Genomic DNA, 19,936 nt, shown 5'->3' with positions numbered 1-19,936 from the left:
GAAAGAGAAATGGGGGGAATGGCAACCACGATGTATGGATGTACTCACTGCGGTGGGCAAAACGCATGCAGCACATCTTGTAAGTTCAAAGGCTCAGTGTTCCGCATTCGCCTGAGTGCCTCTTTTGCCAGAACCTGAAGAAGAACGAAATCAAGCAACACAAGAAAAGTGCACCCAATGCTCATGCCCCGTACAGCAAGGCAAAACCAGGTGGGCGGCTCACTCGTGTTGTCGGCCGGCATCCAACACAAAGGCTGTTAATTTCTTCCCTAAATCAATTTTAAACATAATGAGAAAGTATAAGAACTGCGTTTCTTGAATCTCAGCCCATTGTGGTGTTTCCGCGTTTTTCGCACTCATTCGGTGATCCAAGAAGCTCTACGAGCGCCATCAGCTGAAACACTTCAGAAGCGAAACCACTCTCTCGGGTATGCTCCGCAGGTTTTGCCTGAGTGCAAAATGGTACTTCGCATTCCAGCAAAGGCCGCAGACAAATAAGCTCGGCAAGGAGACATCCTAATGCTGAAAGACGTGCAGAAATGTGCATACGAGACCACTGAATCTATCCCAGCACCAGCAGGGATGAGGATGCTCGGAAATTATGGGTTTCGCTTTCGGCTTTGTTGTCTTACACCAGAGATCCACGGCCATCTACATTAAAAGAGACATCAAAGCAAATGCCGGAATACCTACATTCATGCACTGGAGTAGTTTTTGCTGAAATTATTCTCACTGAATATTGAGTCGCGCCCAGAAGTAATTCAGGTGCTCTGTACCTAAAAATGAACACATTGTTTTTCTGAATTCCTTATTAGGTGCTGTGCGACTATTTATTTTAAATTGCCACTCTACGGGCCCCACCATCTCGAGCAAATGTATGGCATGGAATGTTCGTCCTTGTAGGTTAGCCGCTTGCTGGAGCCTGATAATTTTGTCTGTCTTTGGGTTTCTCGCAGGCAACAGCAGCATGTATACCCATATCGCATATCCGAACGGTCATTGAGCCGTTTGGTTTGTCATCAATCTAAAAGGAAATGGAATGGCTGGTTCCTATTTGCAATAGACGAGAGGTCCACGCAGTACCAATACATTTTCTGGCTTGAGGTCGCGATGGAGGATCCCCCTAGAGTGCAGCTCGTATACTCCGTGAACAATTTGGCTAGCCATGTGGCGAATCCATGGAAAAGTATTGCCTGCAGAGTTATCTGCCCGACGTTCTTTTCTAATCTTTGAAAGAAACGACTGAAGTGAACACCCCATGTACTCCATTAGAACGTTTTGCACTGTGAAGCCGCCGGGCGTCGTTGAGTAGAAAATTGAATCAGCGGCTACCAACGACGCGGATCCGCGGCTCTCTTCCATGCAAAGAACTTCCCTAGAAGCTGTGCGCTTCCATTTTTGTGTTCTTTTCAGCGCTTTTAACTTTCCGGTGGAGGTGTCGCGTACGAGGTACACTTTCCCAAACGTCCCTTGACCCAGCAATTTTTCAACGTGAAATTGTGGGCGTATACTTCGAGCTTCATTCGAATATAAGATATCTATAGCCGCAGACATATTTGAAGGTCTTTTAATGATTTTTAGTCAACACTGAGCAGGTTTAAGGTGAATTGAATTCATGGTACTACAGCAAACCGATGAGCAGGTCAGGGCTCCCCGGTGTATCGACCGAGTTGCGTGCGATTGATCTCGACATGCACCAAGCATTTCCAATGACAATAGCATCAATTCTAAAAGTCGCTCGTTTAGCTTGCGAACGATTGTAAAAACAGAGCTACGTGCCGTGCCATGCAACTGCCTCTTAAAGAAAATGTCGCCCAGTGGTATTCATAGGTAAAGCGGCTCAAATAATGACGACAGTTCATAAGTAGCTACCGTAGGTGGCTATGCCGGTTTGCACTTGTAGCTTTTATTTGTATGTGCCCTTGCATTCGGTGATATGCGTGCTACGTGGCCAGTCTCATGGAGTTTGCAGAAATGAACCGAGATAGGGGCCCACAGTGTTTCGTGTTATAAGCTTCGGCGTTCGCATTTAAAAAGTAAAATCAAATAATAGAGCAAGCGATAGAATTCAAGAATTGTGGCGCTGAACTTTCAGATCAAGGCAGCGTTTCCCCTACCAGTGGTTGCAGTATAGGCAAATCCAGTGGTCTGCGTGACACTGACTGAATAGACCCGTGGTCCTGTTCCATTGCACATTATACGATGTGTTGATCGCGAACTAAAAACAAATAAGCCGTATGATTTTAAATGGTGGAGAATGTTCTGTCTAAAGACGGCGAAGATAGCGCGGACGATTGCATGCTTTTGCAGGGCTCCCCCGCATCGATGCTGCGGACTGCTTTCAGTTTTTTGTGCTTCGGCCTATGTCTTCTTCAAGGTATATGGCGTAGAATGTTCGTTTTATACTGCTGTATACCAGATGTGTGTGCTGGATCTGGGCTTTCTACGCAGTGGCGCGTCAAGCCCAGCTTGTAAAAAAAGTGTTCAGTGTTTCCTCCTTCGTGCAGGAGCCAATGCGGCTGAAACTATACTGCTGCATCATTTGCATTCCTCGGGCTTGGATTCAGTAAAACAATATATTGGAATATTGAACAAGCCACCTGCACGTCTCCTGTTCTTCGGTCTGAGATGCAAGCGCATGTGGCATCTGTGTTTGTTTAACCTGCTGAATGTCTTCATTGGGATACGTGAGGCTAAGGATGGGGGAAAGACGTGTGCGTTACCAGACCGCGGATTACTCTTTCATGCTAACTTCAAGTTTGAACTCACCGAATGCAGCTAAGCTTATTTCTGCAATTGCTGCCCTTTTGCACAACCAGATCGATGCTGACGTGAAAAAGCCAAGAAGTGAAAATCCAGAATTTATGGTCTTTGACGAAGACATGTATCTCGAAGGTTCGTGCCTTTAGAAAAAAAGAGATATTGTTAAGCTTAATTGATTACTCGGTGAAGTTGGAGAGGCCGTTTTTTCTCCCGCTTGCCACTTCAGCCTGATAGAGTTTGTAGGCGAAACAATTTACGCCGTACTTCCGCAACTTACTCTCGCTACTATATAGTCGTTCTCTGAGGCGTGACTTTTTTCTTTTTGTGAAGGTACTGACGCGGGTCAAGAGAAGCTACACACCTGCCCAACAGTAGAGGAAATAGTTGACTTCTTTTCGGCTCTTTATGATGCTGCTCAGTACTCAGCGGAATGCAACGTTCTGGCCCTTTTGTACATCAACAGACTCATAGCCTTCTCGGGTTTAACGCTCAACAAATCGAATTGGCGCCCAATAATTTTCACTGCTCTACTTATTGCACAGGTCAGCGGGAAATTACAGAATAATTTATTCCATGGCAGCTTTAGAATCGTTTCCCACCCAAGAAAAGTGCATTATCATGTATTAGTACGAACTCAGATGCAGCATTGGCCTATCCCATGTTGTTGCATGTGCTTGGCGCTTTTCAGAAGGTGTGGGATGACAAGCTGTTATCTAACGCTTCTTTCGCTTTTATATATCCGTTCTTCACTCGGGAGGAGATAAACAAACTCGAGGCAACTTTCTTAGATCTACTGCATTTCGAGGTGGTCGTAAGGCCGTCCATCTATGCCATGTACTATTTCGAACTCCGAGCGGTACACGAGGTGAGCCTGTTCAGTGAGCGCCCTGTAGTTGACACTTTGGTATTTCTAATTCGCAGCCCTGGCAGTAGCGTACTTATCTAGAGAATCAGCAAAAATAAAGTGCGAATAACCAATTCGCATTAAGCCGTTTTTGCATAACTCATCTCATACTGTCGTCTTGAAGACATGCACAACTAACGAATACCCGATCTTGCTAGCAGTGTACGAATGCTGGTGTGAGACAGCAAGCACAGGCCGGGTGCAGTCGGCTGTGCGTCTGCCTATTTACTTGTCCTCCTTCGTCAGAACCCAGCCAATTTTCTCGAGCCACTTTCTTCCGAGTCTGCTCTTGCACTTGAGGAAAGATCTCGCCGCTTCCAACAAACGGCACATCAGCAGTTCTTGGAATGCAAATCCATGACGATGATCTAACTTAAGCTTGTAGAGCAGCTGCTCTTTTCTCAGTACACTAGATGGCCCGAAACAAGGCTTGAGGCCTGGAGTTGTGGTCTTGGGGTGTGCACCTCAAGTACAGGTGGCTTTGTTTTATAAAGAGTGTCACAGTCTTGGTGAGAGTCGATGGGGAATGGAAATTCCTGTGATTTACATCTAAGCAACAATAGCTGTCATACGTTGGAAGAATTTCCCTCATCTACTGGGAGGATGCTGGACTGCAGTGCCGTGAGCACTTCAGGAAGTACCTGCTCAAGAGAGGAGCAACCAACATAAGGCGACAGAGTCCCCTGAATGTTTATTTGATATTCAGTGGCTTTGCCTATGCTAGATCATACGGTGCATTTTGGGATAAGTGGGTTACTCGCAGCTCGTAGTGCCCTTCAAATAGTCCCTAGACCAAAAGCTGCCTGCGTTGTTTGTTAGTCACGCACGAAGCAGGGTGGCCGGGAGGAGGAGTAGCAAACAAAAAGAGCAAGTGGATTAAAAGGAAAGAACTTACTTCAGCCTGCATCCAACTCGGTTCCGGGAGAGACAACGAACGGAGAAATGGCGGGTTCCACTGCTTCGCTTTATACAGATGTCCTGCAAAGCCCGAGGAAGGGAATAAGAACTAAGTTCAAGCTTGAGATCCCTCAGACTGCCTCATCGGTACTTTCAAGGCTTTGCATTCTACATCGAGGTTTGCTGGCGTAATTACAAGGCAATTCATGCAAACCCTGGTAACGCTCCCTAGCCCAGGTGCCTTATCCCGAGGTGCCTGACGATATGCCCGTTCCCCAGCCGCGCTTTTAACTGTTTAGAGTGCAGCTTGGCGTCGATATGCCTCTCTAAGGCTCTGTGCAGGACTCTAAAGGTGGAACACTGCAGTGAGGAATGCATGTAAAAAGTTGCTGAAAAGTTGCGCTTCGCGAAATTCTGGAAACCCACCCCGCAAGGATACGATTCGCTTTATTAGTGCCTCAAGTTGTTTTTCGCCCACTAGGGTTCATACGCTTACCATAGTCGCACAGCACGGTGACGATGGTGTGACCGGGTCCTAATGCCTTCGCGAGGCGCACAGCGCCTGCCACGTTTAGTCCAGAAGTCATTCCCAAGGGCAAGCCTTCCTGCAAGAGAACACAGCAACCGAACGAGTTACATTCGCCGCAAGTTCAGGGGCAGGGGCCTCTGTACCGGGCAGAAATTTTAGAGCCTCCAAGATGCAGCAGCTGAGCTAGTGAGGATGCGCGCTGGTCGCTTGCCCCTGGCAAAAACGTTAATGGTTTGAGCTCTAGCGCTATCTGTCGGGAGGGTGGGTGCAATCGGGGGTATGAGACGCAGTGGTTAGCTAGCCGACGCTTCAGGACGCATTTTTCGGGACAGGATGCAACAGGTGTTTTCCTCTTCGAGGTACAGAAGCGCAGTCGCCAGTGGCAAGTGTTTGTAGGGCTGGTGTGGAGGGTCCTGCCTCTTGAAGAAGGCGGTGAGTCCATGTGAGCACTTCTGCATCCGGAACCTCGCATGCGAAATCCGGAGAAAAATCTTTGAGGTTGCCGGTCACGCGGTTTTGTCCTGCGCAGATACATATACATATATGCATATATGTATACGCGCAAATAGGCGCTGTTTGAATAACATGCATGAATTTCCTGTTGCCGATCGCGCATGTCCACGAGATCATCCCGCAAGTGTGCGCCGTTTAGATCGCCATGTTTGATTGCACTTGTTGCCTCTGCGGCTGCGTGAGATTGACTTGCCCACGTTCTCCACAATAGAGGTTCCCTCTGCGTCAAGCGTCCCTGTGGTGTAAAGTCGGAACAGCCCGGCTCCCTGGATGTCGGCAATGCCAATGCAAGGCCATCCAGAGGCGACCAAGTGTGCCAGACGCTTCTCCGTGACAGATTTCGAGGTTGGCAGGTGGATGTCGCGTGTGCAGTGTATGGATCCCTGTTTTGCAGATCCTCCTTCTGCAGCGAGACTGCGCTCCGGCAGAGGAGCGTCTGAACAGGCTAACGGGTAAGGAGAAGGCGACTTTAGGAAGGGCAGTTTCTCCTTGTCCGGTGCTCTCCTGCCGCGCTGCAAGCAGCTATTCAGCCGAAGGCGAGAAGCAGTTCCCACCAGAGTGCCCCCTGTGCCAGCTGCACAAATGAACCCGTGTATTCTTCCTCCTGTTTGCTGCCTGAAAAAAGCAGATGACGCTGCTGCCGCGGTGCGTGTCAAAGCAGACAGGATCGCTTCGACGGTATTGGCCTTTGCGGATGCGCATTCGGGCTTTACTTTTACACTCTGTGGGTGCTTCGCTAATGGCAAAGAATCAGGCAGCAGTCCTTGTTTAAGCACTTTTTACTTCCTTAGGATGGAAGGGGGGAGTTGACTCATAAAGTACCAGATCTCTTGCCCAGTTGTCTCAAAGTGCGCCTGTCGATTTGCCTGCGGAAAGCCAGAGGAGGCCACTGTTGCATGCACTTCATGCCCCCAAGCGCCCCTTTTCCTCGATTTCCCCGCAGCGCTTAGCCCAGACAGCACCCCAGCCCTAAGCGTGCTTTACAGACGTTCCGGATCGCAAAATGGAATTCCACAGGAGCCAAGATCGAAGCCTAAAGTCGCTGTCTGGTGTCTCAGAATCTCAGTACAAGAGGTCGTGGAGTGCCAACGAAAAACAGCAAGACAACCAGGCAGCACCATTCGCAGCAGCGGCACTCAGCAGCGACACAGCGGCGGGAAGGAAGAAGCAGCGGCGGCTTGCCTGATTGTCAAACTGCCCACAATAGAAGCCGCCTATAGTGCTGGCCAGTCGCTCAGCGATTTTCGTGTAATGGTTGGGATGTGCTACTTTTTGGAAGGGCACGCGCAACACCACGGCACCTAAGGTCATCAGCAGGTCCTGCAAGAGCAAAGCAGGCAGCCGAGTCGCAGAGGCAGTCCGGGGGAGTGTTGCCTCTGCGTGGAGGGAGAAACGCATGCAGCCTCAAGTGTACCTTCTTTTCTTCTGTTTGCGTGTCAGGCATCACGCAGACGACCCGATACTGCTTTGCCTTGGCGGCAAGTGTTAAGGCAATGGCGGTATTCCCAGCCGATGCCTCCACCACCCAGCCGCCTTGCTGCAGCTGTCCTAACAGCCGAACAAAGAAGCCACACAACAAGGTAAGAATAGTTTGGCGTTCACACGCTACACTGTGTGGCCTGGCCGCTAATCTGCTAAGAACGTTCGACCTAAGCTGCACCGGCGGCGTGGTGCCCGTCGGCGCAGAACGAAGGGCAACAGGCAGTAGGTCAGGGGGGGCGGGAGGGGGTTGCTGCGGCGAGAACGAAATAGCTCTCTACTTTGCTAAGTCTCACTGGGGAGGCGGAGAAGCCACTACAAAACGATCTACTTTGGGCTACTCCCACCCACGCCTTTTGTGCCTTTTGCTTTCGCGTGACACGGAAGTGCTGGCTGCCTTGCCTGATCTTTCTGCCCTTTGCAGCATGTACACTGCAGGCCGGTCCTTAACGGACCCCCCAGGATTCAAGAATTCGCATTTCCCCCAAATGTTGCAGCCAGTCTCTGCCGAGGCCCCGCACAACTTGAGGAGAGGCGTCTCGCCGATGGCCTCTCTAAAGCCTCTACAGACTCGCAGGGGGGAAGCCTGTCTTCTTGGCAGCTGCTCACGACGAGGGTTAGCAGAAGAAGTCAAAGGGACGGCTGTGCTACAAGAAGAATTCGAAGGGCTAGCTACCGATCTCACCGTAGCTGCTGCCTGCTGGAGCCCTTGGCGGCACTTCTCCACGAGCCTTCCCAGTGCCATTGGCAGTGGCCTGCGTGTTTGCACTCCGACAGAAGTGCCTTTGCCCCTCCGGCTTTCTCTGTGCTCTGCCGTAGGCCGTGTGCCTCCTGAGTTTGTGAGGCTGACAGGCGTTGAATGCCGGTTATGCAAGCTGAGATGCTCTAATGTGCGTAGATCTACGGGTCCACTATGACCCAAAAGGGCGATTCGCTGTGGTGAAGGAGCCTCTGACGCGGTGTAACAAGATGCAAGCAGGCGCGGCAAGCAGTTGACGGAGGACACAGTGGCTTTTCTTCGTGAGACCTTCTACAAATACACGAGTAGAACGGCTTTAGGAGGACGAACAAAACACTGTGGTGGCAAGGGAATGGTGTAACATGGGGGACTGTAGCGCCGGTGCCGACTAACTGCGGAGCCGACAGGACGGATCATTGCTTCAAGGGATACCCCGAAACACGGAAGAGGGCGTTTTCTTCTCAGATCACATGAATTAAGTTGCACATAATGGCTGAATTTCGCTGATAATAGTTCTTGTAATTCATTTGCTCCATTTCTATTAATGTAGCTTCTGCCTATCATGCTCCTCATGCGTTGTAACACACGCCGGGCCACGTGCATGCGGGCTGTACATACACCTCACAGCCCGTTCTGGAATTTAGTCTTCCCGTTGAGTCAAGCCCTTTAATTCTATATTAGTTGCTCGATGCGCTCTGAATGGCTCTTTGTACCAGCTCGTTGCGGCCTTACCGGCTACCGGAGGCGTAACATCTCGCTTAAGCCGCGCAATCGCTCTAGTGGCAAAGGAACGGGGCTTCAGAGCACGCTGCAAGAGGCCATACCTACCATTATTAAAGCCTAATGTTTCGTGGCCTCGTGTGACGTCTGCTTGCTTTCTTCTTCAGGGCACCAAGCTTCCCTGGGCTCAGATTTTTAAACTTCGATCCCTTCTGTCCCCCTTACCGCACGTTGATTCTGACGCCAGGGGCGTCACCACAGCGCCCCTTTCTTTCCCAATGGCCGTGTAGCCTCATCTTCGCATCTTAGGGCCTCTGTCCTCGCCTCTGTCTGCACCCGCCTTTCCCCCTTGTTCGTTGTCGTAAGATGGAGCTGGAGGAGATCATAAAGCCGTACAGCTTGGCCCCTGAGAGGAACACGACGCGTCCAGCTTCCGACAACCCGCAGGGGATCCCCAGCAGTGCGAAGCGTCACCAAGTGGATCCCAATGCCCTTTCAGGCGAGGCCGGGGGCGTCCAAGGGAAAGTTTCTCTTGAAGATTTACCAGATGAAATCGACACCAGTGCAGTCGAGAAGATCCTTGAGCAGGCGGACGAGGTGCGAGCTTGTCTTCAGCACTTAGGAAGCACGCCTTTACAAGGCGTGGCTGGCGAGAGGGTAGCTGCGGCAGAGTTCGGTAGAGTGGTGCTTTCAAACAGAGGGCACGAGCAGATGGCCGCACCGTCACTCACAAGGTTTTTCACATTTGCAAGGCGTATGGTGGCAGCTTGCGTATAGAGAGATAGGAATTTTGTCATAAAAGCCCCTATTTCCTTGCTCGCGAGGCTTCGTGCATGTGACCAGTCGGATACGCTGTACCTGCCACCATGGCTCCTGTTCGGTGTCGTTGTAGGTTCACGTCGAAGAAATAACAGAGGCCTCCATCAGACGCTGCGCCGCTCAGCTGGAACGGCGCGTAAAGAAAAACCAACATGACAGAATCAAGTTTGCTTCCAACCCGGAAAAGTGCGTGCTGGGGTAGGGGGATGGACTATCTGCTCGTGGCGGCTGTTTCAATCTGCGTCTCATGACATCGGCAGATGACTCTTTAGGCTGGAGTAGGAAATGCATGACAGTGGTGCTGTCTGTTTGCACGCCAAGTATCTTGGCATTTCACAGGTTTGCGCAGTCCCATAGGCGTTTGTATCGAGTGTAAAACAAGGTTTTTGTCTGTGCGTTTCTCGCCTTCGCTGTGCAGATGGATTAAGTCTGAGGTTGATTTAGATGAGGAGGTGAAGCGCTGGACTCAAGTGGCTGCCGATCCCTCCCTGTTCCCCCTGTTGTTCGAGTCTGGAGCATTTGAAGTACTTACGTCGCTGCTCTCTCACGCCAATACCGACTTGGCGGTAGACGTGGTTGAAGTTTTCAGCGAACTGACAGAAGCAGACAGTGTAATGGAAGCTCCCGATCCTCAGGCCGTTGTCGACCAATTGGTGAGCTTAGTAGAGGGACCCCTCCGATGCGCGCTTCCCACACAGCTGGATGTATTGCGTTGTGTTGTGTGCTGTCAAGCACATACATGTGTACACAATATCTCTGGGAAGCGTTTCGCCTTTGCGTGCTAAATCCACATTTTGTGGATGTGCAACCCCCCCCTTTTGCAAAGCAGCATTTTTCGCTTTGGGGGCTCAGAGTGAGTAACGATGGGATACGGGCAGGGGCAGGGCCTTCTATATATATATATATATTATGTATATATTATATAAATATTATATATATATTATATATATTATATAAATATTATATATATATTATATATATTATATAAATATTATATATATATATATATATATATGTGTGACACGTATATGGAGTTGAGTTTTTTCTGGGCCGTATGCTGCTTGTGCTGCCGTGGATAGGTGGGCAGCCATCTGCCGGAGATGGTGGTTGACTTGTTGTGTCGCCTGAAGGAAGGTGAGGGGCACCAGAGCAGAAAATGCGTAGCCTTTTGCGCCACAAGGAGCGGATAAAGAGGGGATCCTAGACAGACAGATGTATAGGAAGGGGGTGGGTGGGCTTAGGCTCTTGAAGGTTTTCTTGTTTAAGAACGGCCTCGCAGCGACGATGGGGCGTAGAATGGTGTGGGTGGTGGTGTGTTTATTAGCGTATGTTTCGCCTTCTGTAGCGCGAACAGCGTGTCGCTGGGCTGGTGCTGCGTAGGATGCCCACTGCGGCAAGCGTTGGCTGTTTTCGCACATATTCTTGCTCCTCCTTGTGTAGTGGGGGTAGTGTTTGGAGCTGTGTGTCTGTGTGTGTGTTGCCGTGTGGATCTGCAAGCAGACGGCAGCGAAGATGACGCCTTAGGCATTAGCAGCTGTCTGTCGGTTGTGGAGAACCTCCTGGAGCTACAGCCCTCCCTTGCCACCACATTTGCGCAGGCGCAGAAGCTGCCTGCTTTTCTTTTTAAGCGCATTCGTCCGCCTCCAGTGGCTGCTGCTGGCTCTGCGGGAGCGGTGGGAGGCACTGCGGGGGGGGGCGGTCGCGTAGGAGTCAGCGCGTATGTGACGGACGGCACGCGATTGCATGCGGCAGAGGTTCTGGCGTCTTTGCTGCAGCAGCTGCAGCCGCAGGAGAAAACGCAATTGGGAGGCAGAACAGGGGGGGACGGCGTGGACAGACTTCTAAGGGCTGTTGCACCCTACCGGAAGAAGGATCCAGAAAGCGCGCAAGAGGTAAGGAGTAAAAGCATCCGTAGCCTCAAAGAGGAACTGGAAATATGGAATTCTGGAGGGGAGGCGAGGGGTAGGGGGGATGTTGGGGGATGTTGGGCACGTGAGGGGCCTAACTGGAGGGGTGAGCGGCGAATACACGTAAAGCTTGGTAGAGGAAATGATGGCACTCAGTAGATGCAGATAGCCCTGTATTGGTAACGTGATACGATTTTGGCTGGCTGGTGCGCAAGGAAGGCGTTTACCGCTTCGTTTTTCGCAGCAGCTTAGGAAGGCCTTGTGACAGTAGGATCTGCGGGATAAAAGATGCCTTTTGTGTGAATATCTTTTGGCTTCGTATAATCGATCAGAAAGTGAAGCGTTGCGAGGGTGTGCTAGCAGCGTGTTGGCTGTTGTTTCTGTATTAGTTGAGGGGCGCCCGCGATGTCATACGATTTATCTGCGCGTGTTACGATTGTGCATGACACGCATTCCTCAAGTCTTGTGCCTCCTGCCTCAGGAGGAGCTCGTATTAAACCTTTTCGACGCTCTATGCAGCCTGCTCCTGGTGTAAGCCGCTTTCTCGCCTCTTTTGCTACAGGCGTTGATCCAGCCTAAGGTGTTGCAGCTTCGTGGGAATAGACTCGAGGGCGAGGCCATGCTGCTGATAGCCTGCCGTTTTGCCTTCGACCTTCCACAGTTGCGCCTCTGTGTCTCGTGTGTTTGCCTGTCCGCTGTTTCAGTGAGTCGAACAGAGAGCTTCTTGGAAAGCAGCAAGGCGTGGAACTGATGTTGCGTATCATCAAGGAGAGAAGGTGTGGTGCCTTGGACTGAATCTTTTGTCTGGTCTTCTTTCCACGGCACCATATGATCGTGCTTCGAAAGAGTCGCTTCCGTGTAGAGGGTTGGCATCTACACTGCAGCAAATGCCTTTCTTTCTTGGACTGCGCATCTACACTACAGCAATGTTATAGGCATATAGAGAGCCTTGACCACCCCAATCATCAGGCGCTCTACAGCAGGAGCAGCACAAGCCTTTAGTTCACTCCGACAGGCTAGCACACCTCTTGAGTGGATTTCTTGCCCTATTGCGTGTATCCCTTTATCATTGTTATCCCCGCGTTCGTACCATCCTCTCTCTCGGCGTTAGTGTGTCTGCATGTTTAGTGTGTTTTTTCGCCCGGCTCTTTCCCTTCCTGCACCTAATGTGGAGCTCTCTGACGAACTCCGTGTTCATATGCAGGTTCTTCACTCCGCAGGCAGTCAAGGCACTCGACTTCGCGCTGATGGATTCGCCTGCCAACTGCGCAACTTTTGTCGAGCGGCTTGGTCTGCGATTCCTCTTCTCTATGTTCCTCGGAAAGGTCAAGGAAGGAGGGCATAAACCGAAGAAGCCAGATGATCTTATTGGTGAGGATCCTAGGCCAGTCGGATTTCAGATGATTAGTCTTTAGATTTTACAGTCTACACCTACGGAAATTCGCACCGTTCACGTTGTAGCATGCACTGCCAACGCGCACCAAACAAACTGAGTTTCACATTAAGTGACAGGAATGGGATCAACTTGTTAGCCAGATTTATGGAAGAGGCGTAGGCGGGCTGCCGTCTGCCACTTGTTCTTTTGGAAAGACTCAATACGAAATAGCGCAGACGGCATCATAATCTGTCAAGCAAGAACGTACGACGTTTCGGGTTTGGAAAATAGCGCAGTTGCCGGTTTTTTTGCTGCGCTCCAGAACATGTTGTGTCGCTTATTAATTCTCTTCTGAAGAATTGCACAGGCACTCCAATCGGTGCGTTGCCTTTTTAGCTGGTAAAAGTAGATCACGCCTGTGAAGCTCTGAGGTGTTGGGGCAAGGGTAAAACTGTTTTGCATGTTTCTGAAGGGCGTCGTTTGCGATGAACTGTGTAAACGTGATCATCTGCGTTTGCGCTTTTCTAACGAGTTTAAGTGCTGCAAAGTAACTCATGCCCAGCCTAAGCTTTTATTACAATCATCTGACGAAGTGTAGAGTGGGGTGGTTCATTCGCATTGCCACGCTCCCCTGGGCCCTCTAAAAGCTCATATTGCATTGTTGCCGCCTAGATATAGCCCAGTTTTGTATTTGATGTTCGCATGTTGGTGTAATTCTTGTTGCCTGCCTTGTTCTATTTGCACGTCTACTCGGCTTCTGGGTTTGTCTGGTTTTTGGTTTATGGTGTTGCTAGTTTGCGCTTGCTGGGTGACCTTTCCGCTCCATGTATTAGCTCCGTATCCTCCACGGCTTTTTGCATTGCTTTCTTTTGTTATTATCTGTACTATTTCTGCCTGTTTATTTCTTTCCTTCTCTAGCTCGGGTATTAAACAAGTTTCAAGAATGCGGCTTTGAGAAGATCGAGCGCCTGCTCGAGTTACGGGAGACATTCGCCTCGCGCGCAGGAAAATCGAAGAATAAAAGCCAACCGAACGAAGAGCTGCAGGAAATCAACAAAGAGGCAAGAAGCAACCAGGGAGAGGAGGGACAGAGAAATAGGAGAGACACACTGTAATAGATTTCAGGACGCGCGGTGATTACATCCTATTTGACTCCTGCTTTTTATCCTTGCAGTTTTTCCTTCCCGATTACTCAGTAGCACCTTCCATTTTTGTACTACGAGCGATGCATTGTGCTTTTTCTTAGCTAGGAGTAGACCCGGAGGAAAGGCGCTACCTAGACGCTTGTGAAGCCGGGCTTTCGGTGTTGCAGCAGATAGACTGCATCATTGTCAGACTGACGAACGCAGGAAATGCTATGGCAAGTTCTACTTCTTTTTCTTCCCAGTCATCGTTTCTATGAGTGTGTTCGGCGTCTGTTCGCCTTTATCGTTTTAGTTTACGCCTTTGCACGTGTGCGATGGTTTTCTTCGTTTGAGGCTTTGGAATGAATTGAGGCTGCAAGCTCTGTTTGTTAATTGCACTACTTTCCGGCTACCGGTGCTCGACTGCTCATACATGGTGTTTGGTCGATTGCACCCGTCTTTCCCTTGTGAGGCTTGCGCTAGTGGATGTTATGCTTTCTCGATCCAAGTTTCTGCAAGTGCCTTGCCTCATGTAAACTTATTCTTCTTTTTGCTTAATCTTTGCCTGCACTTATGTCCCTGCGAATTGCCCTCAGGTGCGAATGCGGCTGATGGATTTGATGAAAATGAAGAATATAGACCACTGCAAGATTGAAGCAGTCCTTCGAGGTCCGTGCTGCACAAGATCAAAGTAGACGTTTTCGTGCGAGATATGTTTCAGTTCACTCTCCTTTCGTCACACATTTTTGCAAAATCACTGGAAAAATCATTTCAATACAATTTAGAAGGTAGATCATATCTTTCGTAGACAATTTGCGGTGTCTCGTACATTTCATGGATCCTGCTTCTTATTGCGAGATGCATTTCCTGTTTCTTTCCTGATGCATGTTTTCCATTTCTGCCCGAGTGATAGTGCTACATGTCTTTGATTATTTCCTTTTGTGCCGTCTTCGTTTCATCCTTTGAACGATGTGCGCAGAGTTTGCAAATCACATGGACGAGCGGGCTTCGGCTCAGAAGTTGGAGCTCTTGAGTTTGGCGAAATACTTTGACGAGGCTTGGAACGCGCCTGATGAGGAGGAGGAGGAAGAAGAATAGGATGAGGCGGTAGAAGACATGAGGGATTCAGATATAGGAAAAGAGTGGAGTTGAAAAGAACAGGAAGAAAACTGAAGAGATAAGGGGATTGGGAGCCGCAGATGCTGCGAACTATGGCGATTGTCGGCTTCCTGGAAGCTTTAGAGGGACTGCACAGCTAGGACTGATGGCCTGCCAAATTATTGCGCACTGGAAGGAGCGAGAGGAGGAAAAGTGGAAGCCTAAAAGAATAGCAGCAAAACATAATTCTGCTGCTTCACGAGGCTGATTTGTTGAAGTTGCAGGCTTGCCTTCATCTCTTTGATCTAGCATCTTTCTGAAAATCGTTGCATGCCGATTGGTCAATTAAAAGAGGAGCGCTGGTATCAGAGCTGCTGCTGTTTCTTGTGCTTCTGGTGTACACGCTTCTCATCTCAATAAGGTAAATATATCTTGTGAGTTGTTTTAAATAACTAGGTGTACAGTGTCGTGCGCAGGTTTACTCGTACTTCTATAGGCATACTAAAGCTCAATTCTAAATATCGAATTTGGCGCATTAAAGTACGAACGCTAATGGCTCTTCTGAAAACAACCGTCATCTATGATCATAAAATAATCTGCCTGTAGTTTGCCTCATGGGTATACACCGACAGAACGGAGTATACATTTGGGGTTAGGAAAATCAGCGCGTTGGATTTCTCCGTGTAGAAACAAAGCTATCATGCCACTTGAATGGGCGGAAACTTTGGCAGCAAATATACGCCGCGTTTCACAGTTTACCTAATTGATAGATCCCCGATGCTAAGTGGCGACACAGCAACACGCTACCCACACAAGCAGGCCCTTATCTCTTCGGTACAATAGCACCATCAGTACTGCTCGTTTATGCACACCTCATGCTAACCCGCCACTGGCTTTCATAGACCATGGGCTTCATTCTGCTTATGTAAGATTGCGAAGCAGCAGGCTAACAGCCACCTTTAGGCATTTGGTTGACCGCGGAAACTCTTTGACGCTTTGGCTCTAGTCAGACACCCGTCTGCCAGAGGTACACATGTATAGGGCATAGCGAGGCGCAGCAAGTTATAGGAAGGTAACAAGGTCGCATTTGCATAGGCTAAATGAGTGGCTTTCCCCCGAATAACCTCTACATTTAGCCCAGGTGTCCTAGATGTGGCACATTGAGACATGAATGCACCTTTTGAGAACCTAACACTCCAAAAAGACTAGCCATAACTACTCAAGCAACAGAGGGAGCTCTGCATGGCTGAAGCGTCCGTCAGTCACCTTTTTTGCATGAATAAACCTCTGTTTATACGCGACGGAACTGAGCTACAGACTGACGGGTACTCCATAGTTTCAGGCACAAGCTGCCCCAACACGAATCCTTGAGCAAAGGCACACCAAGTTTGCTTTTGAAATCAAAATAAGTAAATCCGAAAGCATGCAAATGTCGCGTCTACGACGGCGCATGTCTAAACGCAATATCAGGGAACGTTCAGAGTCTCACCCGACATGAATTCCTTGTACACTAATACTGCATCGAACTACAAGCATAGGAAATCAATATAGATCTCAGGCCTACACAATACAGAAAAGGCAGTGTGGGGTTTTGTCTGTAGACCAACATCGGCAGGCGGAGACGATCAAGAACAAAGGAAGCACTCCTGAAGGTGACAACCTGGTGCACCGCTAGCGCTCCTTGGCCTAAAGGCAACACAACTTTTTTTCCTGCCCTCATGAAACGGCACTTAATGACCACTTTACTCTGACCCTCCCATTAGGAAGCTTTTGCTGCTTCAAGTAGGGCCCACCAAAACCAACTCTCGGACTTGACGGCTGGGGCATGCATACAGTTCGCATATTTTCATAGAATGCACGTACCACAGGTTGCAGCAAATTACACCTCCATTAAATTGCCAAGCAGCAACCTACTTCCTGAGTTCAGAAATAAACTCGGATACCTTTGCCGCCACTGCTGCAATACCGTGAGCCAAATCATACGCTTAGCGGAGAGACTAGAGGCTCTACCACTGGCAGCTCCCACATCCTTGTCTTGCCTCACGCAGGAGACGCTTACAGTATGCCGGTGCCCCACTGGATTATTTTTTTACACACAAAACCCAACAAATGCAGAATGTGGCCAGGACAGGGCAAACTCCACGATCCAATGCGCAACACACTGTATGCCAAGCCTCTTCGCAAAGCCAGCTTTTAATGCTGTTCACACAAAAATGGAAGCAGTCGCAACAGATTAAACCGATGCAAGGCCGTACCACGCTCTACGTTAATACACGTGAAAGCGCATACAGCGATTCCCAATCCTGTCCTCAACTACCCCACGAAATCTGATTCGCCCATCCCAACGGCATCTAATCGCTCGCTACAAGACCTTTGCAGATGTGCCTATCATCATCAACAGGAAACGCATCACCATTGCTCTGTGGTATTTTCGTTAGTCCAGCACTATTTCGACGCGAAACGAAACGCTTGCTTGGTTTCCCTTAAAGCATCCATAGTCCACCCGTCACACAAACACAACTCCAAACGCCTTGCTGCTGCCAAACAGCCCTACAAATAACCAGCAAAAGCCACAGAAAAGCTCCGTTTATTGCCTCGTCGTAGCGGCATGCGTACACATTAAACTGAGGACGAGTGTCACTGCCTGCGAGCAAACCCACCGTCTAAAGCACAAGTGACGGAATGCCGAGCCATAAGAATGCAAGCTTCCCCCCACAAGCCTCAATCAATTGTGGTCGCATGTATGGCCTGGATGAAAAGCAAATGCAACTTCTCGGCTAGACAGCTTGGTGCTCTAAAATTACCTTTCAGCGGGCTAGCGGCCAACAACCTTAAGGTCCCTACTTGTGGTCTATCGCTGTATTGCCCAACAAACGCTGCCAACACGCTCCTACACAAAATGCACTGAGACACGCCCTTTGACCTACTATGCAGTTGATTTTTCTCAAAACCAAGAAGAGCCTTCTTGCTGAATCTATAGAGACCACGTAGAATGATCACTCAAGCGGTAGAAAAACCCACATGAGAAACACCACACTGATAAGACGGAACACGAGGCAGTAGATTCCTGTCAATGGAAAGGCATTTCGCCCTTCTTCTGACTACAGCCCTTAACGTGATATGAACATCCAAGGCGAGCCAATAGGCGCGGCAGGCCAACAAAACAAAATACTACTGTACACACTATCCCATTCCGCCCCATTGGTATTATATTTGCACGAGTTGAAGAACGTTGTTTGTTGGTCTCGCAGCAAAGCAATCAAGCGCCCCCATATGCATGAACACTAGCTCAAACCATTGGCGGCTGGTTCTATGCGACGCGTCTTCACACACAGACAACTGCGACCATCCGACAAGGCTGCAGTAGGCTAATATACCCAACACACTTCAGCCCTTCTCACAATTGTGAGCACGTAGGCCATCGCCCTTGCCTAGCCTAGCCAGAAGAGGGTTCACTGAGCCAGCATTCGACCTGATGTACATCCAGTGCCGCCCTGGCTGTGACCATTTCCTCAGCCCATGACCACGAGGGCCAATGACTGAATGCGGCATAACTGGTTCAGCCAAATTTCCTTGCATTCCACTTTCCAATTCCCTTCAGTTCGCAACTTGTGCACTACTGTGCACCCTACGGAATTTATGTAGAATGACCACTTCGCTCCTCTGGCTGAGCTTACAAACATCAATATAGCAAGATGCATCTAGTGAGCAATCTTTAATGTTCACATACACACACGCACACATACACACGCCTGGCTCTGGCTACCCGCAGAGCAATTTTAAAAAGATATATAGCGTCGAAGGAAACTGCTGCAGAGACTGTCTGTGCTTGCCAAAACAGTCTACGTCGAGAGTAAAAGTGACATTGCATAGCACAAGATATACATCGTGCGGGTTCAATGCGAGCCTACCATGCACATACACCATGTAAACTCCTATACAGCATCACCCATTACTGCCGCCCGACGCCCTGCGCAAATCTGCCACTCACGCGGAAATCCTATCATGCCGCAACATAAGAACGGTTCCCTTAACATGATCCCCACCTACCGCGTGATAGCCTGTAATAAGCTCTGTGTAGTGGTGGACCAGCTTGCCGATACAAAATCCAGCCACAGCACGAGCTTACCTCGGTTCTTACACTTTCGTCAGCAACGTTTGCCTCCACGAGGTGGCTTTCTTAACCACGCAATTGAAAGGCACCCCGAGTGTAATACTCAGCATGATCCTTACCGTCCGTGCGCACCAAGCAACAGTGAAGACGACTATAGTGCAGCCCAGAACTAAGTGATGGCTCAAACCTTAGGCGCATCGGCCGCGGCGGAATCATTAGCTACACCCGATATAGAGACTCTCGAGACAAAGTGCGTACTAGCTGAGTCATGTAACGCGCAAACTTTTCACATCACCCGACTCAACCCAGCACGGGATGTCTGATAAAAGCAGCTCCTTGTTAAAGCTTCATACTCTGTAACAACTGCCAGATCTTCCAAATCGCAAAACTCAGGGCAATGCTTTACATCTGCTAACCAATCATTTCCCTTGGCCCCGTGCTAACAGATCTGATGCGAGGGCCGGTATATCTATTCTTACCATGAGTACAATCTCATCCATGCTTATCTGCTTCCACAGAACCTGGCCCCCTGTGAACTGGTGTACTCCTCCCGATCAGGGCATTCCACTGCGCACTCTAAATGTACTAACAGCAACATTGCCGTACAGCGACCAGCGAAAATGCATTTGATTAGCGCACTCTTGCATCAATAATCCAGAATACTAAATTGAAACAGCAGTGAAGCCATAGAACACCGACTGCACACTAACTGTTCCTGTCCACACACCCACACACCCACACACCCACCCACACACGCACCCACACACCCACACACCCACACACACACCCACACACACTCACACACACAGACACACACACACACACACCCTCATACACATACACATACATGCACACCCTCACACACATACACACACAAAAGCCCGATACCCTTTGGGCATGCACATTGCAATGAGCAATATCAGGAGCCACAGGAGGGTCAGGGTGTGCTGCGTGC

At 49.5% G+C, this 19,936-nt stretch overlaps 4 protein-coding genes across 4 annotated transcripts; 2 read left to right on the top strand and 2 right to left on the bottom strand.

Moving 5' to 3' along the window:
- Positions 1-322: 322 nt before the first annotated feature.
- Positions 323-1,554, bottom strand: LOC113146937 (cyclin-dependent kinase B2-1-like). The gene is made up of 6 exons (XM_026335790.1): positions 1,084-1,554; positions 976-1,024; positions 862-922; positions 734-776; positions 633-651; positions 323-522 (listed from the first exon to the last, which is right to left on the bottom strand). Exons 1-6 carry the CDS (start codon positions 1,552-1,554, stop codon positions 323-325), a joined length of 843 nt encoding a protein of 280 aa, XP_026191575.1.
- Positions 1,555-2,699: 1,145 nt separating this feature from the next.
- LOC34619598 (cyclin-Y-like protein 1) lies at positions 2,700-4,039 on the top strand. The gene is made up of 4 exons (XM_026335786.1): positions 2,700-2,895; positions 3,094-3,305; positions 3,452-3,628; positions 3,914-4,039. The coding sequence occupies exons 1-4, from the start codon at positions 2,700-2,702 to the stop codon at positions 4,037-4,039; spliced, it is 711 nt and encodes a 236-aa protein (XP_026191571.1).
- Positions 4,040-4,233: 194 nt separating this feature from the next.
- LOC34619597 (cysteine synthase 1) lies at positions 4,234-7,830 on the bottom strand. Its single transcript, XM_026335778.1, has 9 exons — positions 7,483-7,830; positions 7,021-7,143; positions 6,789-6,926; positions 6,429-6,472; positions 5,800-6,221; positions 5,511-5,614; positions 5,061-5,169; positions 4,563-4,645; positions 4,234-4,308 (listed from the first exon to the last, which is right to left on the bottom strand). Exons 1-9 carry the CDS (start codon positions 7,828-7,830, stop codon positions 4,234-4,236), a joined length of 1,446 nt encoding a protein of 481 aa, XP_026191563.1.
- Positions 7,831-8,910: 1,080 nt separating this feature from the next.
- Positions 8,911-14,867, top strand: LOC34619596 (beta-catenin-like protein 1). Its single transcript, XM_026335767.1, has 12 exons — positions 8,911-9,141; positions 9,437-9,549; positions 9,782-10,016; positions 10,443-10,497; positions 10,864-11,255; positions 11,752-11,801; positions 11,975-12,046; positions 12,475-12,641; positions 13,564-13,706; positions 13,892-14,005; positions 14,366-14,438; positions 14,749-14,867. The coding sequence occupies exons 1-12, from the start codon at positions 8,911-8,913 to the stop codon at positions 14,865-14,867; spliced, it is 1,764 nt and encodes a 587-aa protein (XP_026191552.1).
- The last annotated feature ends 5,069 nt before the right edge of the window (positions 14,868-19,936 follow it).

The sequence above is a fragment of the Cyclospora cayetanensis genome, unplaced genomic scaffold, assembly GCF_002999335.1.
Source record: "Cyclospora cayetanensis isolate NF1_C8 unplaced genomic scaffold, CcayRef3 CcayRef3_contig_116, whole genome shotgun sequence".
Taxonomy (NCBI): domain Eukaryota; phylum Apicomplexa; class Conoidasida; order Eucoccidiorida; family Eimeriidae; genus Cyclospora; species Cyclospora cayetanensis.
Note: the sequence above shows the minus strand (reverse complement) of the source record. Positions and strands in the feature narration are given on the sequence as shown.